At 40.9% G+C, this 18,938-nt stretch overlaps 2 protein-coding genes across 4 annotated transcripts in view; one reads left to right on the top strand and one right to left on the bottom strand.

Moving 5' to 3' along the window:
• The window catches only part of OBSL1 (obscurin like cytoskeletal adaptor 1), a 64,177-nt gene that overhangs the window by 39,643 nt on the left and 5,596 nt on the right, over positions 1-18,938 (bottom strand). For both annotated transcript variants that reach the window (XM_085871947.1, XM_085871948.1), the window contains exons 4-8: positions 13,960-14,220; positions 12,693-12,989; positions 11,406-11,675; positions 9,251-9,904; positions 6,368-6,649 (exon numbers count right to left, since the gene is read on the bottom strand). In XM_085871947.1, coding sequence (XP_085728073.1) covers positions 6,368-6,649; positions 9,251-9,904; positions 11,406-11,675; positions 12,693-12,989; positions 13,960-14,220 — 1,764 coding nt within the window. The remainder of the gene's footprint in view (positions 1-6,367; positions 6,650-9,250; positions 9,905-11,405; positions 11,676-12,692; positions 12,990-13,959; positions 14,221-18,938) is intronic.
• Positions 13,997-18,938, top strand: part of INHA (inhibin subunit alpha) — a 31,745-nt gene continuing 26,803 nt past the window's right edge. The window contains exons 1-2 of one of the 2 annotated variants that reach the window (XM_085871995.1): positions 14,000-14,136; positions 16,043-16,134. The gene's annotated coding sequence lies outside the window, so the exon portion shown is untranslated. Of the gene's footprint in view, positions 14,137-16,042; positions 16,135-18,938 lie in introns of both variants that reach the window. The other variant, XM_085871994.1, reaches the window with a different exon arrangement.

The following is an 18,938-nucleotide window of genomic DNA, read 5'->3' as shown; positions in this document are numbered from 1 at the left end:
TGAGAACGTTAATTCAAATGGTACATAATGATAATGGTATGTAATAATAATGATGATAATGACAATGGTCCAAAGTGATAATGATAATAATGAGATAATGATAATAGCAATGATATTTGTTGACAATGATAATAATGATAATAGTAGAACATTAGTACATCTATTAATTACGAACGATTGGAATGTAAGTACAGTACGTCTATTAATTACGTACTATTGGAATGCAAGTACAGTACGTCTATTAATTACGTACTATTGGAATGTAAGTACAGTACGTCTATTAATTACGTACTATTGGAATGTAAGTACAGTACGTCTATTAATTACGTACTATTGGAATGTAAGTACAGTACGTCTATTAATTACGTACTATTGGAATGTAAGTACAGTACATCTATTAATTACATACTATTGGAACGTGAGTTCGTACATTAATGATGTACTCATGAAATGTGACTACTTGTCTGTTAATTACATTTCATGGGAACGTGAGTACTGAGTATGCCTATTAATTATGTACTATTGAAATGTGAGCAAGTCGATTAATCACTTATTATTGTACCGTGACTACATATATTTATCCATTAATTACATCCATAAATTACGTACTATTGGAATGTACCTTTTAGACCCTTTAGAACCCTTTTGACCCTCAGACACTTTAAACCTTTTTTTTTTTGTATACCTTGTCGAGGCTCGTATGAGAGCTAACACACAACTCACAGCAAGGGGGCATGAGACAAGAGGGGCGGGAGTGGAAGGGACAAAACAGTAGGGAACAGACACATTAGGTGAACTGTGGAAGGGAGAGGGATGGGGATGGGACGGGGAACATGGCGAAGAGAAGATGGACATTACAGGGACTTTCAGGAAGGAAAGCAGGAGAATTGAAGGAAGTGGGCTTGGGTGGATTATCGGGGGTAGAAAAGATCGAGGATTTGGATGGGGGAAGATAAGAGGTGGTGGTGAACAGCTGTTTTGAAAGCCTGCAGGGAAGAATGGGAAAGAAATGAGTGAGGAAGTTTATTCCAAAGGCGGGAAAAAAGAGGAATGAAAGAGTGAAGATGAGCAGTGATTCGTGATTTTGGTAGTTTTACCAGAAGGGGGTTGTTGGCGGACCTTGAGCGCCCTGTGGAAATGTGGTGGGGACAAATCGCAGAGAGAGCAGGGGGGGGCAAGGCTGGAAAGGAGTCGGTAGAAGACAGAAAGACCACTGACCAACCTGCGGTGATTGAGTGAGAGGCCCAAAGACTCAGCTTCATTGCGGGAGACGCCGATGATCTTAAATGCCCTGGTTTCGACAGCGTGAAGCCGAGAAAGGTGGGAGGCAGGAGCACCAGCCCAGAAGGGAGAGCAGTACTCCATCAGGCTACGGACAAAAGCTTTGTAAGTGGTCAGGAGCTCAAGAGGGCCGAGGAAGGACTTTGAACGACGGAGGATTCCCAGTTGGTGACTGGCTTTTGAGGCGAGGTTGGAAATTTGACTTTCCCAGGAAAGGTCATGGCAGATAGTGAGACCCAGAAGCTTGAAAGAAAAGACTTCTTCCAGAGGATTGTTGAGAAAGTGGATGGGGGGGGGGGGGGTTTCTAAACGGTCTTTTCGAACACACATAGAGCGTGAGATTTGTCTGGATTGAAAGACATGTTCCACGTGTTGGACCAGTTTGTGATTTTATCCAGATCGACAGAGAACGAAGACGCTGCTGCTTGCCGGTCTGAGGGATGACAGATGGTACGGCAGAGGGTGGAGTCATTGGCAAAGAGAAATAGAGGATTTTCCAGAGAGTCCGAGAGATCATTGATGAAAACCAGAAAAAGAACAGGGCCCAGAACGCTACCTTGAGGAACTCCAGCCTGCACAGGAAGAGGGGATGAAAGAACTCCATTTAGGGCCACACTTTGATTTAGGGCGACAGGAGAGGAAGTCTGCGAGCCATGAGTGGAGATGGCCTTGAATACCATGGGAAGAGAGTTTGGTGAGTAGGCCAGGGTGCCAGACTGTGTCAAAAGCACGTGATATATCCAGGGATACGGCTCGGATTTCCTGTCTGGCATTGAGGACCTCCATCCATTGATGGGAGAGCAGAAGCAGCATATCCAGGGTAGAGTGACCTGGTCTGAAACCAAATTGATGATTGGAAATCAAGCCATTGGAGAAGAGGAAGGATTTCATGTCTGAAGCGATGATGGATTCCATAACCTTGCTGATGATTGGGAGAAGGTTGATTGGTCTGTAGTTACAGGGATCTGTTTTTGCACCTTTTTATGCAGGGCAGTGATGTTAGCAGATTTCCAAGCAGATGGCAGATGACCTTGGGCAAATGAGAGGGTGAATAGAACAGAGAGAGGGTGAGCAAGAGCAGAAGAGCAGGCTTTGAGGACACGTGGGCTGATGCTGTCTGGACCGGTTGCAGAATCTGACTCGAGGTTTTAAAGCAAGCTCTCCACCTTGTCAGGAGAAAAGGATACAGAGTCCAGGGACAGTTGGGTGTGACTGGGTAAGGTGGTTAGAGAAAGTGATGGGTTTAGGACACAAGATTTCTCTGCAAACACCAAGTTTAGACATTCAGCTTTATCACGTGCAATATCAGCAGTGCAGCCATTTGAGGTAAGGGAGGGGATGGAGGGGGAACATACACCAGAAACAGATTTCATTAAACACCAGGATTTTGAGGAGGGAGAGAGGTTTGAGAGTTCGGACTTGAGATGAGAAAGATGTTGTTTTCTGGCTCTCCTGAGGGTAGATACACACTTGTTCCGAGCTTTGTGGAAGGAACTGAGATTGCCCTCAGTTGGGTTTGCTTTCCATGAGGCAAAGGCAAGTTGTTTCAGGACAACTGCCTCGCCACAAGCTTCAGTAAACCAAGGGCAGGAGGAAGGGTAGGACAACTGAACACGAGAGGGGATAAATCTGTGCATGAGGGAGAGCAAGTTTCTTTGAAAGAATTCCCAGGATGAGTTGATGTTTGAGAAAGTAGTGATGGGAGAGCAGTCTGTAAGTTTGATGGCTGCTCGGAGACCCTGCCAGTCGGCTTGAGTGAAATGCCAGACTCGAGGCGGTGAGGTGGTTCTCTGATAACAGCCAGAGAGATGTCCACTTTGACAAGGACGTGGTCAGAAGAACCGATTGGAGCGAAGGAAGAGCAGCAGATATTGTCAGGGAAATTTGTCAAAATCAGATCCAGAAGAGATGGCGTACCATTGGTTGAGATCCTGGTCGGGAAGTTGACCGATTGAGTCAGTCCTAATGAGTCGCAGAAAGCTTTTGCTGAGGTGCCATGGCAGGTGAGAGAGGTACCCACACCTAGCCAACTGGCGTGATGACAATTGAAGTCACCACATAAGAGGAAGAGAGAGTTTGGATGAGAAGATAGAAGATGGTCCATGTTTTCGGATAGTGAGGTGTAGATGGAGTCATCACTGTTCGGTGGACGGTACAGTACACATATAAACATGAGGTGGGAGTGGAGGGGAAGCCGAAGCCAGAGGTATTCCTGGGGGTGTGGGGGAGTGAGAGCAGTGCATGGAGAGTGAGGAATAGAGTCTTTGATGAAGAGAGCAACACCTCCACCAGGACGAGGCTCAGGTCTGTCATACCGTAAGAGGGAGTAACCGGGGAGAGATACTTGGGAGTCAGACACGTCTTGGGAGACGAAAGTTTCTGTTAGGCAGATAATGTCTGGGGTGTCAGTGGCAACCTGTATGGAAAGATCTGAAAAGGTTTGAGCGAAGGCCCCAGATATTTGAGGTCCACACTTTTAATGAAGAGGTAGGGGAGGAGGCTTTGTGTGCAGGAGGTGGAGGGGGAGGGGGAGGGTAGGACAAGGGACGAGGGGGGGAGGTAAGGAGGGTTGTTGAAAGAATGTGGGATGTTGCAGAATAGCTGGGGGAGGGGGCGGGATGAGAAGGAGAAAAGGCTCTGTGGTGCTGGGGGAGAGGGTGGACAAGAGAGGAGGCAGAAGGTGGTTGAGGATTTCAGGAGGTGGTGTAAAGAGATGGAGGTGAGAGGGCAGTGGGAGGAGGAAGCTTTTTGGATGAGATGGGGGGGCAACTTTGAGAAGGGTGAGTGAGGGGGGGTGAATGGTGGGAGAAAGGTGAGGAGGGAATTTTTGAGAGAGGTGAGAGGGAGGCTTGGAGGGAGAAGAGTGGGATGGTTGCTTTGAGAGTGAGAGTGAGGGGTGAGGGGGTGAGTTGGCACTGAAGTTGGAAAAAAGAATTGTTGATGGAAAGCGAACATCCATGGCAAACTGTGGTTTTTTTAAGTTTTAGGTCAGAGATGCGATTTAACACAATTCTTGATGGATGCAATGAAGGCGAATTCAGAGAATGTAGACAAGAGGCGCTGTAATAGTTGGATTTTTTTAGGCAAGGAATGAAGGAGAGCTCGAAATGAGAGCAGTCTGTTAAAATAGCAGAAGAGTCGTGCATTATGAAACAGTAGAGAGTACCACATGTTTGAGAGAGGAAGATGAAGCATTATAAGATCGTTTTTGTTGTTAATATTAATGCTTGAGAGAGTTCAACAGATTAGGTCATGGAAGTGTAGAAAAAAATCGAGGAAGAAGACGAGGAGGAAGTTAAGAGGAAGAAGAAGAAGCAGAATCGGGAGAAGGTGAGCGTGTTGTTGTTGTTGGGGTTTTTTTGTTTTGTTTTGTTTTGTTGAGATAAGAAAGAGATTAGTTGGGAGAATGGGGGATGTTTGGAAAGTGGGGAGGATGAAAATTGAAGGTAATGGGAGGATAGAAATTGAAGGTAATGGGGAGAAAAAACAAACAAAAAAAAAAAAAAAACGATCGAACACCTAGTGGAACCGGTAGGCCTCAGGCCTAGGTCTCAAACACCAGGTCAGAACGTCAACAAAAATACTCACAAAATAACACGATTTTTGAAACAAACCCGAACTAGGAACACACAGTAACATGTAGGTGAGAAAATTAAACAGTTAAAACGGGACAAATTACGACCGGAAACTTAACTTTGAGAACATCAGCAGGGAGCCCCGAAGGAGACCTCTCGTCGCTCCAAACCCGGAACCGGAAGTCCTAAAACCTTTTTAGACCCTTTAGAACCCTTTTGACCCTTAGACACTTTAAACCTTTTTAGACCCTTTAGACCTTCAACCCTTTCAATACCCTTTTGATACTTTAGACCCTTCAGACCTTTTAGTCCTTTTCAGACCTTGCGACCTTTACAACTTTTCAGACCTTTGCCCTTTGGACCATTTAGACCTTTCATTTGCAATCAATGACCTTTCATTTAGTACATCCTTCCATTTAATTGCCACCCAAAATACACCACACAAAGCAAGTCCTGGCGAGGGTCTGCAATTTCTGATTGCTCTTTCTACTTTTAATTTGTCTCACTTTTTAAAGTTGCTTCAGTTTATTTATCTAATCTTCTGTTGGTCCCCCCCTCCCCCTCCCTCTTTTATTATTTTCACTTTTTTCCCAGTACCAGTCCTCTTAACTTTTATCCTTTGTTGAACCATGACCTTCCTGATCAATTACTCAGTCATTGTCACCCATTTGTGCTCCCTGACCACTGACCCACTCTGACGCATGCACCGATAACTCACCCCTACACAAAATCAACCCTTGCCCATATCCCGCCTCTCTCTTTTGCTCTGATGAAGGGTTAATGCCCAAAACATCAGCTTCTTCATACTTTCCATCGTGGTTAGCATACCTCAACAACATTCTATTGATTTCATCCATTGTTACCCCAAGCAGTTATGAATAAGTGTTATTAAACCCCTTCCCCACCCCCACCAAAACCCTCCCTCCCCCATTATGAGACTTCCTATTGTTTTATTCCCTTTTAACATTCTGCCATTCTGCCCGAGACAGGTATTGCATTTTCCATCAAAAGCCCTAACTGTGCTGAATTTTCCATCGAGAGTCCTGAAATTTTTTTGATAGTTCAGAAGCTTCTGCGCAGACAACAACCACACTAAGTGATAGCAAGCAGTGTAACATGGTGTCAAGGAGCATCCAAGAAACATAGACCATCTGCAACCTTAGTTTAGGCAGGCGTTTGTAATTTGGCCATGGTGCTGGCAGTAACTTTCCTACTCTTTGCGAAAGACACTGTGGGATCTTTAACATCCACCAAAAAACAGTTTTGGCAAATATGGGCTCTGGGTTAACATCACTTCGATGGGCCTTGATGCCCGCTCAGCCTACAGAGCTTCAGTCCCACAGTTTATACTTGGGTCAGGCTTCAAACCTAGGATAGACAGCCCCATGGTAAGTGGGGCCTGTATCCTGACTAAATTCACATGAAAACAAGTCAAATTCAGTGTTCCTTCAGTTACCATTCATAACGATTTCAATATGAAGATTCCCACAGCCCAATCCCAAAGTAATTACCAGACACAGTGAGGTAGAAGTCCGCTTGGTCATCATTTGTGAGGCACCAATATAGTCCTGAGTCCTCAAGATCTGCACTATTGATCACCAGGCGTCGCCAGTTGCCATCTGTTTCCTGCTGAACTCGATCCCCTGGTCGAAGTTCCTTTCCATCGTGAAACCATTGTACAGGAACATCAGGCCGACACACCTGGCAGGTAAGCTCCAGGTGCTCTCCAGCAATCGATATCAGGTCTCGTCGAGCATCAGCATCACCTTCATGCATAAACTTGTCTGGAGGTGCTGAAAAAAATGAAAGGGTTAGTTTATTATATAATCTTTGTACGTTATATTACTTTAATATGATCAATATATTCGTATTTATTTAATGAGCCCTTCAGTGTCACTATACATGTTATTACCTCGGCCACTGAAGGTGGAAGGAGATTATGTTTTCACCCCTGTCTGTCTGTTTGTTTGTTTGTGTGCAGGATATCTCAAAAAGTTGTGGACAGATCTGGATGAAATTTGGTGGGAAGGTTGGGTGTGTGTCGAGGCTGAACTGATAAGATTTCGGTGAAGATCTGAATCCGGATACTCAAATGTTTTCAGTGATTCTTCACCAATGAGAGATAGGGCTGAAACGATAAAGTACTCTGGGTTGAATTGATGACCTTTCCAAGTTGAAGATGACTGTTCACAAGAAACATGTGCTCTCTTCATGATGTCCCATTGTCCAGTCACGTGACTGTCCTTGAGCAGAGCGAGGCAACATGGGCTGACATTTTTTTATGGGTATTTTCGTTTACGGACACTTACCGACAGTTTGTGATTTTTTTTTCTGTTAAGTATGAAAAATTGTAGCTTCTACGTCATCTAGAAGGTAGTAAACATTTATATCAATAAGTTAATGAGTGGTTACAAAGAGCTTTTTATATATATATATATATATATATATATATATATATATATATATATATATATATATATATATATATATATATATATATATATATACACATACATAATTGTACATGTATATCTGATACATAAAGCTCTTTCTAACCACTCAATGGCTCATTGATATTCATGTTCAATAGCTTCCGGGTGACGTAGAAAGCTGAAATTTTGCGTACTGAAAGACATCAAAGCCGATACACTGGTAAGAAAAATCACAGAACCCTCGGAAAGCATCTGGAAATGAAAATATTCAAAAATAAGTGCAGCCTTATTGTGCTCATTGCAGGTGAGCGACCTGAGACAATGGGGACAATGGGAGGTCATGCTGTAACTGCTCCTATTCATTATGTACCTATGCATGAAGCATATGTACCTATGTACGGTTCGTTATTGCTTACAATGTGAAAACATACCCCACTTGTGTTTATAATTTGAAAAAGGCTCTGCTTGCGAAATAGTGGCAGAGGCTATGCCTACATGAGCTAAGCAAAGCTACAGCCGCCGACATCTTCGTATGATTGTACTGCAGCCAATAACATGAAGATAATTAAATTCTCAATTTTATAGACCAGTCCACCCAAGAGGGAAATTCTCCATTAGGGACTGGTCTATGAAATTGAGAATTTAATTATCTTCATGTTATTGGCTGCAGTACACTCCTAAGGAGATATCCAGAATATCATGGTCCATGTGATCATTTAAGTTGAAATTTGCTCTTGTATCACTGTTTAGTAGGTGAGTTATGTTTTTTGAATGCAGAGTCAAGGCTCGTGGAAGAGCAAGAACACATAATGGATCAGGTCGCCAGACTGTATCAAAAGCATGAGATATGTCCAGAGAGACGGCCCTGATCTCATGTCTGATATTGAGGGTCTCCGTCCATCTTTGGGAGAGTATAAGCTGCATGTTCAAGGCAGAGTGACCAGTTCTGAATCTGAACTGATGGCCTGAGATGAGGCTTTTTGAGCAAAGAAAGGATTTCATATCAACTGCAATTGTGGATTCCATGATATTGCTGATGATTGAAAGGAAGCTAATAGGTCTCAGACATAAGCTGATATGCTCCAGACATGCCAATGGGTGAGTTTTCTGATCTCATTGTCATGTTTTGCACACTTTCTCAGCAATATTTGTCCATAGAAGGTTTTTGATAATTTGATGGTTCTCTCACTGTCTTCCTCTCAAAGATGGATAGATTGCATCTTTAGATGTAATTAACATTCCAGGTGAGAACAACCCTAAATATACTGTCACATGTCAGTCCTGCAATGATTTTATTGAAGTTTGCGCTAAACAAGGGTGAAAGCCACTAAATGTAAAGAGATACAAAGAAAAAGAATAAGAGGAAAAACTGGCAAAACCTACACCTTGACCTGAAACAAGGAAACTTCTTCACAGGACGACTGTGCAGGAAGGGGTAACTAGGCTAGGCGGAAAAATAAACTTTCCTACCCCAATTCAGGCATTTCCATGTGTCAGCTGCATAAATAGTTTCTATGCCATGGATTCAACTGGTTTTGTGGATAAAAAGACAACAGAAATACAAAAAAAACACTTCGTTGAGCAGCCAAAGACAAGATTAATACCATAAGACAACATAGCGAAACTTTCAAAATAAATTATAATTCCTAAACACAAGCTGAAAGAAAACAGAACGTAAGATATTCTCCACAATGCTACAACCCTGAACTCATAACCTTATTCATCAGCAACACAAGCAACTTTATATCTGTTCAGATTTGTGGGTAAAAGAAGACACCCTCATAAACATCGGCTGAAAGAGTTTATAAACATAACTGAGTCTGCTGCCTCCTTCTATTGAACTTGAGATTCATTTCCGGAAATGCTGTTTCTTTCATACTGTGCCCTTTATCATTTGATTGCAAAGGGGAATATGTAAAACTTCATAGATGGTGGTAGCACAATTGATAGGGCAAAACAAACCTTGCACAACCAGTGTGAAAGTAATGACATCATCTCTTGTAGAGCATTGGTAGATCCCAGAGTGTTGTAGTCGTGCTTTCTGAATGGTTAGTCGTTGGATGCAGTCTTGGGTCTCCATCAAAAACTCGTCTTCACCCACTGTCACTTCTTTATCACCTTTCTGGATTCCATCCACTGTGTTGTTTCTCTTTACACTAACCATTCTCTCCATATTTGTTTCCACCTCCGCTTCCACAATTTCATTGTTCCTTGTTTCATTCCAATTTTCCTTGTTCTCATTCTCTGGAATGCATTCGCTTTGTGAAATTTCCATCTTATCAGTTACCGTGTCGTCAGTATTTTTTTCATAGTCAATCTCTTCCAGATTCTCAATGTCACATGTTAGCTTTCCATCATCTGCTTCTCTCTTTTCTGCAATCACATCAGTTCTTGTTTTCCTATCTGTAATTTCACCTGATAAAATCTCCTTCTTATTGACAAACTCTATTAAATCTTCATCCCTTTCACTCTGAATTATCATATCTTGTCCGTCACGTAACCATTTGACAAGGCAATTAGGACTGGATGTCTGACAGGTCAGCATCACAGGTTCTCCTGCTGTGACCGTCAACTCTGATTTGTGGTTTTCTAAAAGCTGTAACGTCTGCGGCACAGCTGGGATAGCCATGAACCATGAAAAGAAAAGGGAGAGGTGGAGGAAGGAGAAGAACAGAACATGCGAAAAAGAATTAGTACAAAGTAGTAGTTGGAAACATCAAAATATTATAATCGTTAAAGTATAATCATCTGGACTATTGTCAAAAAGTTGTCAATAATAATTTCAACATCGCTTTGCATCAAAATGATCAAAATCTGCATAAAACAACCAAACACTTTTTGAAAGAAAAAACAAAAAAACATCAGAGGAGCAGCATATAAGGATCCTAACGATTATGAATAAATAATTAATACTACAGAAAATTGGTTTAATTACCTCCGCCAACGAAGGTGGATGGAGGTTATGTTTTCACCCTTGTCTGTCTGTTTGTTTGTCTTTGAACAGGATATCTCAAAAAAAGTTGTGGACAGATTTGGATGAAATTTGGAGAAGAGGTTGAGTGTGTGACAAGAACGAAATGATTACATTTTGCTGAAGATCCAGGTCTGGATAGGAGAATTTTTTTGTTTGTTAAGTGATTCTTCACCATTGAGATATCGTGCCAAAAACTATTTATGGCGTGATATCTCAAAAAGTTTTGGACGAGCTATGACAAAACTAGGTGGATGAGTTGGGTAGGTGACAAAAGCAAGCCGATTAGATTTTGGAAGTCCAGATACACTTTCAGGTCCAGATCCCACTTTCAGTGGGATACAAATTGTAAACTGTTCAGCCTGGTCAAGGTATGTGCGCTACCAAGTGCCATTCCAGTTATCCTCTTTTGTTTATCCCTAATTATACTGCTCGTGTGTCTGTTCCTTCCCCCATTTCTCTGCCTTCCATTATATGGCAACTCCATCTGCTCCAATGCTGTGTCAACATCAACCTTCTGTCATTCAGCTCTTTCATGAGCCTCAATCTGTAAAAATAAAAAATAGAAGCTAATAGAAAGCTAAAAAAAAAAGCTAAAGCTAGAAGCTAAAAAATAGAAAATAAAAAATAGAAGTTATTAACAAGAAAGCATCTCAAAATGCAAAGCCCGTCCGCGTCCACTTTGTACTCAAACTAAACTTGACGAAAAGGACATTTAAAATAAATTGTACATTTTATTAACTTGTGCTCTCCATATTCTCATAACATAGGTTTGTTGAAGGTTTGATGACAAAAGCTGAATTTGTAAAAATGTTGTGGCCTGGACAGCCACACTGATGCTCAATGGTAAATAAATAAAGAAACACAGAAGCGATTTAAAAAACAGGACGTCTCGTGCTTGACGCCCTGCGGAGGGGCAAATAAGCGCTATTTATAGTCACTATGACTTTGCCCTTTACCACTTTGACCCAATTTTTAATTATTTTCTCAGACTGAAATCCAAAATTTCCAGATTTTATCAAAGCATTTTAGCAGCAACAAATTTAAATTGGAATTATTTGGCAGAATAAAAAAAGGAATCACATTTGCATTCAGGGGAAAAAATGACATAACAACTGAATACTCATGGAAACATAGGGTAGGCACCTTGAACATGGAGAACCGCAGCACTTTCTTCCGTTCGACAGACAAACTTCACCTCCATCTGATCATCCTCCCTCTGTACTTTGCTAATGCACAGGTAGTGTTTGCCACCATCTTGCTTTATCTTAAAGCGGCCTTCACTGGCAATTTCTTTTTGACCATTGAGCAGCCAATGGCCTTCCATTGGGTTCGTAAGCTCCACACTAAATGTGGCTTCTTCTCCCTCGAGTAACAATATATCTTGAAGGCCACATGCAAATTGGGCTTTAGACACTGTGGAAAGAAGGCAGCAAACATTTATTTATGCAATCTTGATTCTTCATTAATTATATTCTGAAAAGTATTCCAAAAAATATCCTGATTTGATCTCTGGTTAAATGTTCATCATCAAATGAAGACTCAAAGGCAATGCAGATTTCCATACATACATACATACAAACATAAAAAAAACATACATACAAACATACATCATGGTTGCCCTTCATAGTCAAAGCTAGCTGTTCACATATGACATGCAAATAGCTGGGTATATAAATTTGTTTGTCATGTAGGAACTGCTTCCCACAATCAACGACACTCTCACACGCAGGGTAAGTCATCAATGTGGGTGCCATCCCTCGGATGGACGTTAAGCGGGTGTCCCATCTGCCAGCATTCGTTGGTGGATATTAAAGATCCCACGATGTCCTTTGCAAAGAGAAGGTGATCTATCACTGCACCATGGCCAATTTCTAAATTCCTACCCTAACTTTAGTCGAACGTCAGGCCTGGCGAGCTGATTCCTGGAAGACTTGGGCCAAGCTCCCTCCCCACATGAATGTGGGAATAATTGTAACCATCAATGAAAAAGAAGAAGAATTCATGCCACGAAATCACTTGTCAACTTGTAACTCAATCAATTCTTTACATAGAGATTTTCATTTTTCAGCAAAATCTCAAAGCATCTTCCAAGGAAAATATCTAAATGAAGCTGTTCTATTAAGTCACATGCTCACAAGTGAGGTCGCTGTTTCTATAGTTCTTTCACTTATGTATTTAAATGCACATGCTCATTACGTGATTATTTCACAAATATATCACTGGTAAGTCCCATGTAACTGTACATTATTAGGCTGTCTTATTTAACCATTTTTAATTGAAGACAATGAAATCTAGTAGTTGAAATTGATTGGTAGTTGAAAATGATTTATTTCCTTAACAATTGGATCTATAACTCACACAACAATGGAATCTATAACTCACATAACAATGTAATCTATAACTCACATAACAATGGAATCTATAACTCACATAAGTGGACAGAGCCTGGAATGTCCTGACAGTTGCTCTGACCATTTGTGTAAACAGCAAATATACGAAATATGTACTCTCCATCCTCAGGAACCACCGCGGTCATGTTTGTTTCCTGAAGATATTCAGCTTGATGGTAGCAGAACCACTTATTGCTTCCCAATTGGCTATACTCCACCTTGTAGCCATGGACTCCCACCGATGGATTCGGAGGGAGCCAGGAAAGCATGGCCGATGTCTCTGATGATTTTTGTAACATTGGTTGCTCCGGGGGGCTGATAGTTTTTATCTTGTCAGCTGAAAATGAGAAAAAATGAAATTGCTTCACTTGGTGTAAATAGACTAAACTAACCTGCGGTTGGAGTCACAAACCAGATAAACTTGCATCACTTGTTTCTGGATTATTAGCAATCATTTTCTCATTTAGAACATTTAATATCATTAGAAATAAAATTTAAAATGCTTTAATAATGAAAGAAGAGGTAATAGAAGTAAAAGTTAACACCAAAAAATGATTGTTTTTTATTATTATTTTAAGAAAGATTAAAAACAATTATTGAAAAATATGCAATTTTTTTTAAAGGGAACAAGTTTCATAGTTGGGGAACCAATTGATTTTTGACTTTTAATTATAAAATCAGCTATATTATAAAACATTCACATTGGTTGGAGCTCATGAAGTGTCCTGAGGATTGGATCGATGTGATTCAATTTATGAGCTTTAACGATAAGATTTGGCTCCCATAATCTCACCAAGTTAAATGTGCTTAAGAAGAAGAAGGAAAAGTGTGCAAAACTGCTCAGATTGACTTGCAGTAATCCAAGCGCTTCATTGTCAGAGTATGAGCCTCTCATTTAAGCATCAATGAAATTTCGGCAATATTACGCAGATAGAAGGAAATCGATTATCTAACTATTTTAACAATAGGTAGATAAATGAATTGGTAACTTTCTATTTAAATATTACAATGCACCATTAAAAGTAAGATTTTTCTCCCGCATTTTGGAGATTCGCACGATGACCCAATTATGTTAAAGCTCACACAAGATCTTGAACAAACAGTTTACTAAATTTATAGAAATGTTAAATGAACAGTCCTTTTGTGGATGAAATTTGGATTATCCTTTTGTGGATTTGATGGTTCTCTCATAGTCTTCCTCTCAAAGCTGGATAGATTGCTTTAACATTCCAGGTGATACAAGCTGTGGATGGAAACTTTCATAAACGATATGTTGCAGAATGCAGAGAGATAAAGAAAACATGCACCCTTGACGCAGAGCTGAGATGTGGTTCGGGATCCATCAACCACAAAGTTGACCTCTCCAGAATCCTCTGGTCTCAGATCGTGCAAGATGAGAAAGCGAAACAGACCATCCTCTCGCATCACAGCACGTGGATGACGATCAACCTTTTCTCCCTTCCAGAGCCAGCAGCTCTGCAAATGTGAGCTTGCCAACTTTGTTTGGAATACAGCCTCATCACCCTCTGTTGCCTTTAATTTCCTTGGAAGGCGCTTAGCTATTTTTCCTGTATGGGGAGAGGGAAACGTGCAGAAAACTGGCAAGTCAATTGTCATTTGTCTACAACCAGTGCAATACAATTACCAATAGTCATTTATCTAATCCAATCCCAGAGTTGCTGCTGTCCATTTCACATCTATAGCTTCTCAATTCCATTAACAGTATAATCAACTCCACTCCTCCAATATATACATTTTCTTTTGCTTGGTTTTCATTGTTAATTAAAAAAAAACATTCCCATGTTCAATGGAAATGGTTTTTACAAGAAACATTTTAACAAGAATATTTCTCTGACTATATGTTGCATAATGCACACATTAGGATGTCATTTACACACTCCAATTCTTCAATTTTCACACTCTTTAAAGAGTATCAGTGCTGCTGAAACAGTCTCTTGGAAGCAGTTATGCTGGGTAGTTTGCCATTTTCTTTTCACGTTCTCACAGTTTTTCTTGGGCGTACTCATGATTTTTTTCCCCCCCTCGCGTTTTCACAGTTTTTCACGGGCATATTCACATTTGTTTTGTTTTTTTCTTGGTTTTTCACAGTTTTCACAGGCGCATTCATGGTTTTTTCACGTTTTTGTAGTTTTCTGCAGGGGTATTTGCGGTTTTTCACGGGGTTTTTGATTTTTCCCTTTTGAATCAAGAACCGCCAGGAACCTATCCCTCCTTTTCCCATTGAAACAATGTCCCACTATTCACAGATTTGCCATTTGCAGGATTTTCCAGGAACGGATCCCCCACGAATAGCAGGGTCCAACAGTATTGTATTTCAATGCCTCTACCATAGAATACAAAAAAAAAAACAAAAAAAATAAAATAAGTAGCATTTTAGATCCCTTCAGACCCTTTTATAACTTGTAAGACCCTTTAGACCTTTTCAACCCCCCCCCCCCTTTTAGACTATTTAGACACTTCAGACCCTTTCAACAATTTAGACCCCTTTATACCCCTTAAGACCCTTTCGCCTCTAACTACGATTGGACATGGGGGATGGAGATGACCTTTAGACCCTTTACACACTTTTGACCCCTGAGACCTTTTTGACGTTTACACCTTTGATATCCCCTGAACCCTTTCTTCCTGTTAGACCACCACACAAAGATCTATCTAGTCTTCTTGCAAAATACAGACCATACGTTTTTTTCAGCAAGTAGTGCGCAAACTCCGTCAACCCGTGAGGTGGCTACTCGAAAGCAACATGTGATACAAGCTGTGGACCAAATCCACTAATCTAATCTTATTTTCCAGAAATGTCAACAATTAAAGAGAAACTAAGTTAGGTCTCAATTATTGCACAGAATTTCAATTTCTTGCACAAAATTTTTCTTCATTTAAATTTGTCAATTTACACCCCCTTCCTCTCCCTCTCACTGCAAATGTTCCCTGTGGCATACATAACATACAGATTATCACAGCTCAATCAACAACATTATTGTAAAGAAGGCAATTAAGACTGAAGGTAACAATGGCCTGGGAGAGGCTAACCCATGATAGGCAATGCAGAAGATGGAGAATGCTGCAGAGAACATGAAATCGTTCGATGTGATTTGAATATTGATAGCTTTTAGAATATTGAATATTGATTTGAATATTGAATATTTGAATATTGATAAAGTCAGTGAACTTTCATGATTTGAAGTTGATGGAATTGTGTGATTGTACGTAAAATGTCTGCAATTCAGAAGAAAATGGTGGCAAAATACATGTAAAGGCTCACCAGAACCAGAGGGGATTCCTCCATGGAACATAATTTTTAATGCAATTAATTATTTTGACCCCCACGTCCCTCCCCCCCCCACCTCTTCCTCTATACCCAAACCTCAGAAAGGTGCAGAGGCAGCACGTCTGCTTTTGAGCTGTGTAGTCTGGGTTGAATTCTCAAGCTGATGATAAACTATCGGACAGCTGTTTCTCAAGTAAGGCATGGTATCACTGAGTGCACTGTCCCTCAGATGGACATTAAGCTGGGGAACCATCTGCTAGCAATGATTATTGGGGGCCTTCAAGATCCCACGGTCTCTTTTACAAAGAGTATGAGGTTGTCACTGACATCCTGAACAAATTCCAAATTCTTGCCCTATAATGTGTCCACCCACACTTTTTCACATTTACACTGTCAGTTTTTTTTTTATGGCTGCTTACACAATCTTTGTCTATTCATCCCACTCGGTTCCTTTGTCCTGTTTGTTCCTACTTATATTTTCTATGTGTTCATTCTTTCCCCATTTCTCTGTCCTCCCTTACATGCCAACTTCGTCTCTTCCATCGCTGTGTCAACATCACTATTTTCATTCAGCTCTGCCATGAGCCTCAATATTTGTATAATGTGTAAGGGCACTGCATCAGTGTCACTAGCCACACCACAGCAATGATTTCCTCAGCCACCAACAGGCCAAATTCACAATTTATTAGTACTGTAGTCCAATGTGCATTAGCTCCCGCCGACCTTTCCACTCCCCATGCATACTGCGTTAGCAACAGCACAACTTCTTTCTTCCTGGTTGCACAGGTGGCTGATGCAATGCCAACAAGAGTTGATTGCTTGTGAGGTGTTGGGTAAACATATTTGATGAGCATGCATTCTTAATATTATGTTTCCTTAACAAAATCTTGTTGTTCTTTTCAAATGGCCAACGACAAAACAAATTTTGGTTTATTATTTTTCAGGACTAATAGCTATGAAGCATTGATTTGAAAATGTATGGTTCATTTATCTGATTTGTGGAATTCTTTTGAGTTTAATGGGGGATGTATTTGTGTAAAATTACAATCAAGTGCATCCTTGCAACGGGCAACATCTCACAAGCAACCACCTTACATGCTTGAGATTCAATTTAGTCTTGTGATGATGAGCCAAAGTTTACTCATGAGAAACACCTGCTCCCTTCAGGAGCAGTTATCCCTAATAAACGATAGTTGCCATGGAAACAGGAATTTGGTTTCCTTCTGTATCCATCTTGTCCACTCCATGCATCATTTCCTGCCACCCATTGTTTGTCCGAGTCTCCCTCTATCTTTGCCTTGGAGTTTCCTTCTGGATCCACCAAAGGTGCTAAATTGTAGAGTAAACAACTGGAAGTTGGAAATCACAACACAGGTTTTGACAAGCCTCGTAACCTCTTCCTGTGTTTAAATTCCTTGTCATGAAAGTCGTATTATTATTTTAAATTACCTAGAATTTAAAATAAATAAAAAAGACTTTATAGTCTTCAAATTTATGTTTAGATTAAGATGATAAAATATTCCCCCCTCACTAAAAATGGGGAACAATGTCACCCCTTCCCACTCTTGTCTTGTATATTTACATCCAAATCCAACCTTTAGTTCAGTGTACGAAACATTTTTGATTTGAAATTGCCTGATAAACTGTCAGCCATTGAGAGTCCTCTGCTGTTCAGGATGCTGAAGGAGGTTATATCAATAAATAAATAAATAACACAAGAAAGATGTGCATAGCACGGTACTCGCAAAATCCAAATAAACGATAGTTGCCATGGAAACAGGAATTTTAGCAAATTTGACCGATCAAGTGTTTTAAATGATTGATTGTTGTACATAACAGATTTGGTTGATACTTTTTCTAATTGGGACCTAATAGGTGTTTTACATGTTTCGGATGGCATTGACCCATCACTAATGATTCTCTTTATCTCTCTGGAAAATCCTCTTTGTCTATTTGCTGATGACTCCACCCTCTCATCCTTCATTTCTCATCCTTAAGACTTTGCAGCCTCTTCCCTCTCTTCAGACCTTTAAAAAAAATCACAAGCAGGTCAAACATGTGTTTCAAAGCTGACAAATCTCACACTCTCACTGACTCTCTCCAAAAGGACCGTCTGGCAACCACCCCTCCCGAGTTCCACTTTCTTAACAATAATCTTGAGGAAGTTCAGTCATTCAAACTCCTGGGTCTCATTATCAGCTATGATCTTTCTTTGGAAAGCCATATTTCTAAGTTGGCTTCCAAAGCCAGCTGCCGACTGGGCATCTTCTGTCACACAAAGTCCTTCCTTGGCATGCCTGAACTCCTATCCACTTAGAAGGTTAGGGTAACCAAGTTATCCTACACTCCTATCCACCTATCCACTATCCTATCCATCCTCCTATCCACCTTCATCTGGAACTTGATAGAGTACTGCTCTATGCTATGCATGGGTTGGCTCCCCTGCCTCACATCTTGCTCAGCTTGATGCTGTCGAAACCAAGGCCTTAAGATTATTGGAATCTCCCTTGATGAAGCTGATTATCACTTTGCCATTGCAGACAGGTCGATGGTCTCTCTGTCTTCTACCACCTCCTTTTTGGTCTTGCACTCTCTGCTCTTTATATGCTTTGTCCCCCACCCTCCCCCCTCCAGGTTTCTGTGGGGCTCATATGGACTACTATCTACCCCCTTCTGGTGAAACTACCTAAATCTAGGATCACTTCTCACCTCCACTCATTTGTTCCTCTTTTTCCCCACCTGTGGAGCCAACTTTGACATACTCTATAATCGCATTCTTCCCTCCAGGACATCAACAGAACTGTTTATCACCATCTCAGATCGTACAAAATCCAAAACTATGATCGTTTCTACCCTCGTTAACCCCCACCCCACTCCAATCCCTCCTTCCAAATTTCCAGTGGAGTTTCCTTCTGTATCCATCTTATCCAATCCTTGCATCATTTCCTACCCCCCCTCCCCATTCCTCCTGACATCCATTGTTTGTCCGAGTCTCCC

The sequence above is a fragment of the Eptatretus burgeri genome, chromosome 3 (assembly GCF_056783735.1).
Source record: "Eptatretus burgeri isolate ZD-2024b chromosome 3, Ebu_testis_v1, whole genome shotgun sequence".
NCBI classification, from domain to species: Eukaryota; Metazoa; Chordata; class Myxini; order Myxiniformes; family Myxinidae; genus Eptatretus; species Eptatretus burgeri.
This window is presented reverse-complemented; position numbering and strand designations above follow the sequence as displayed.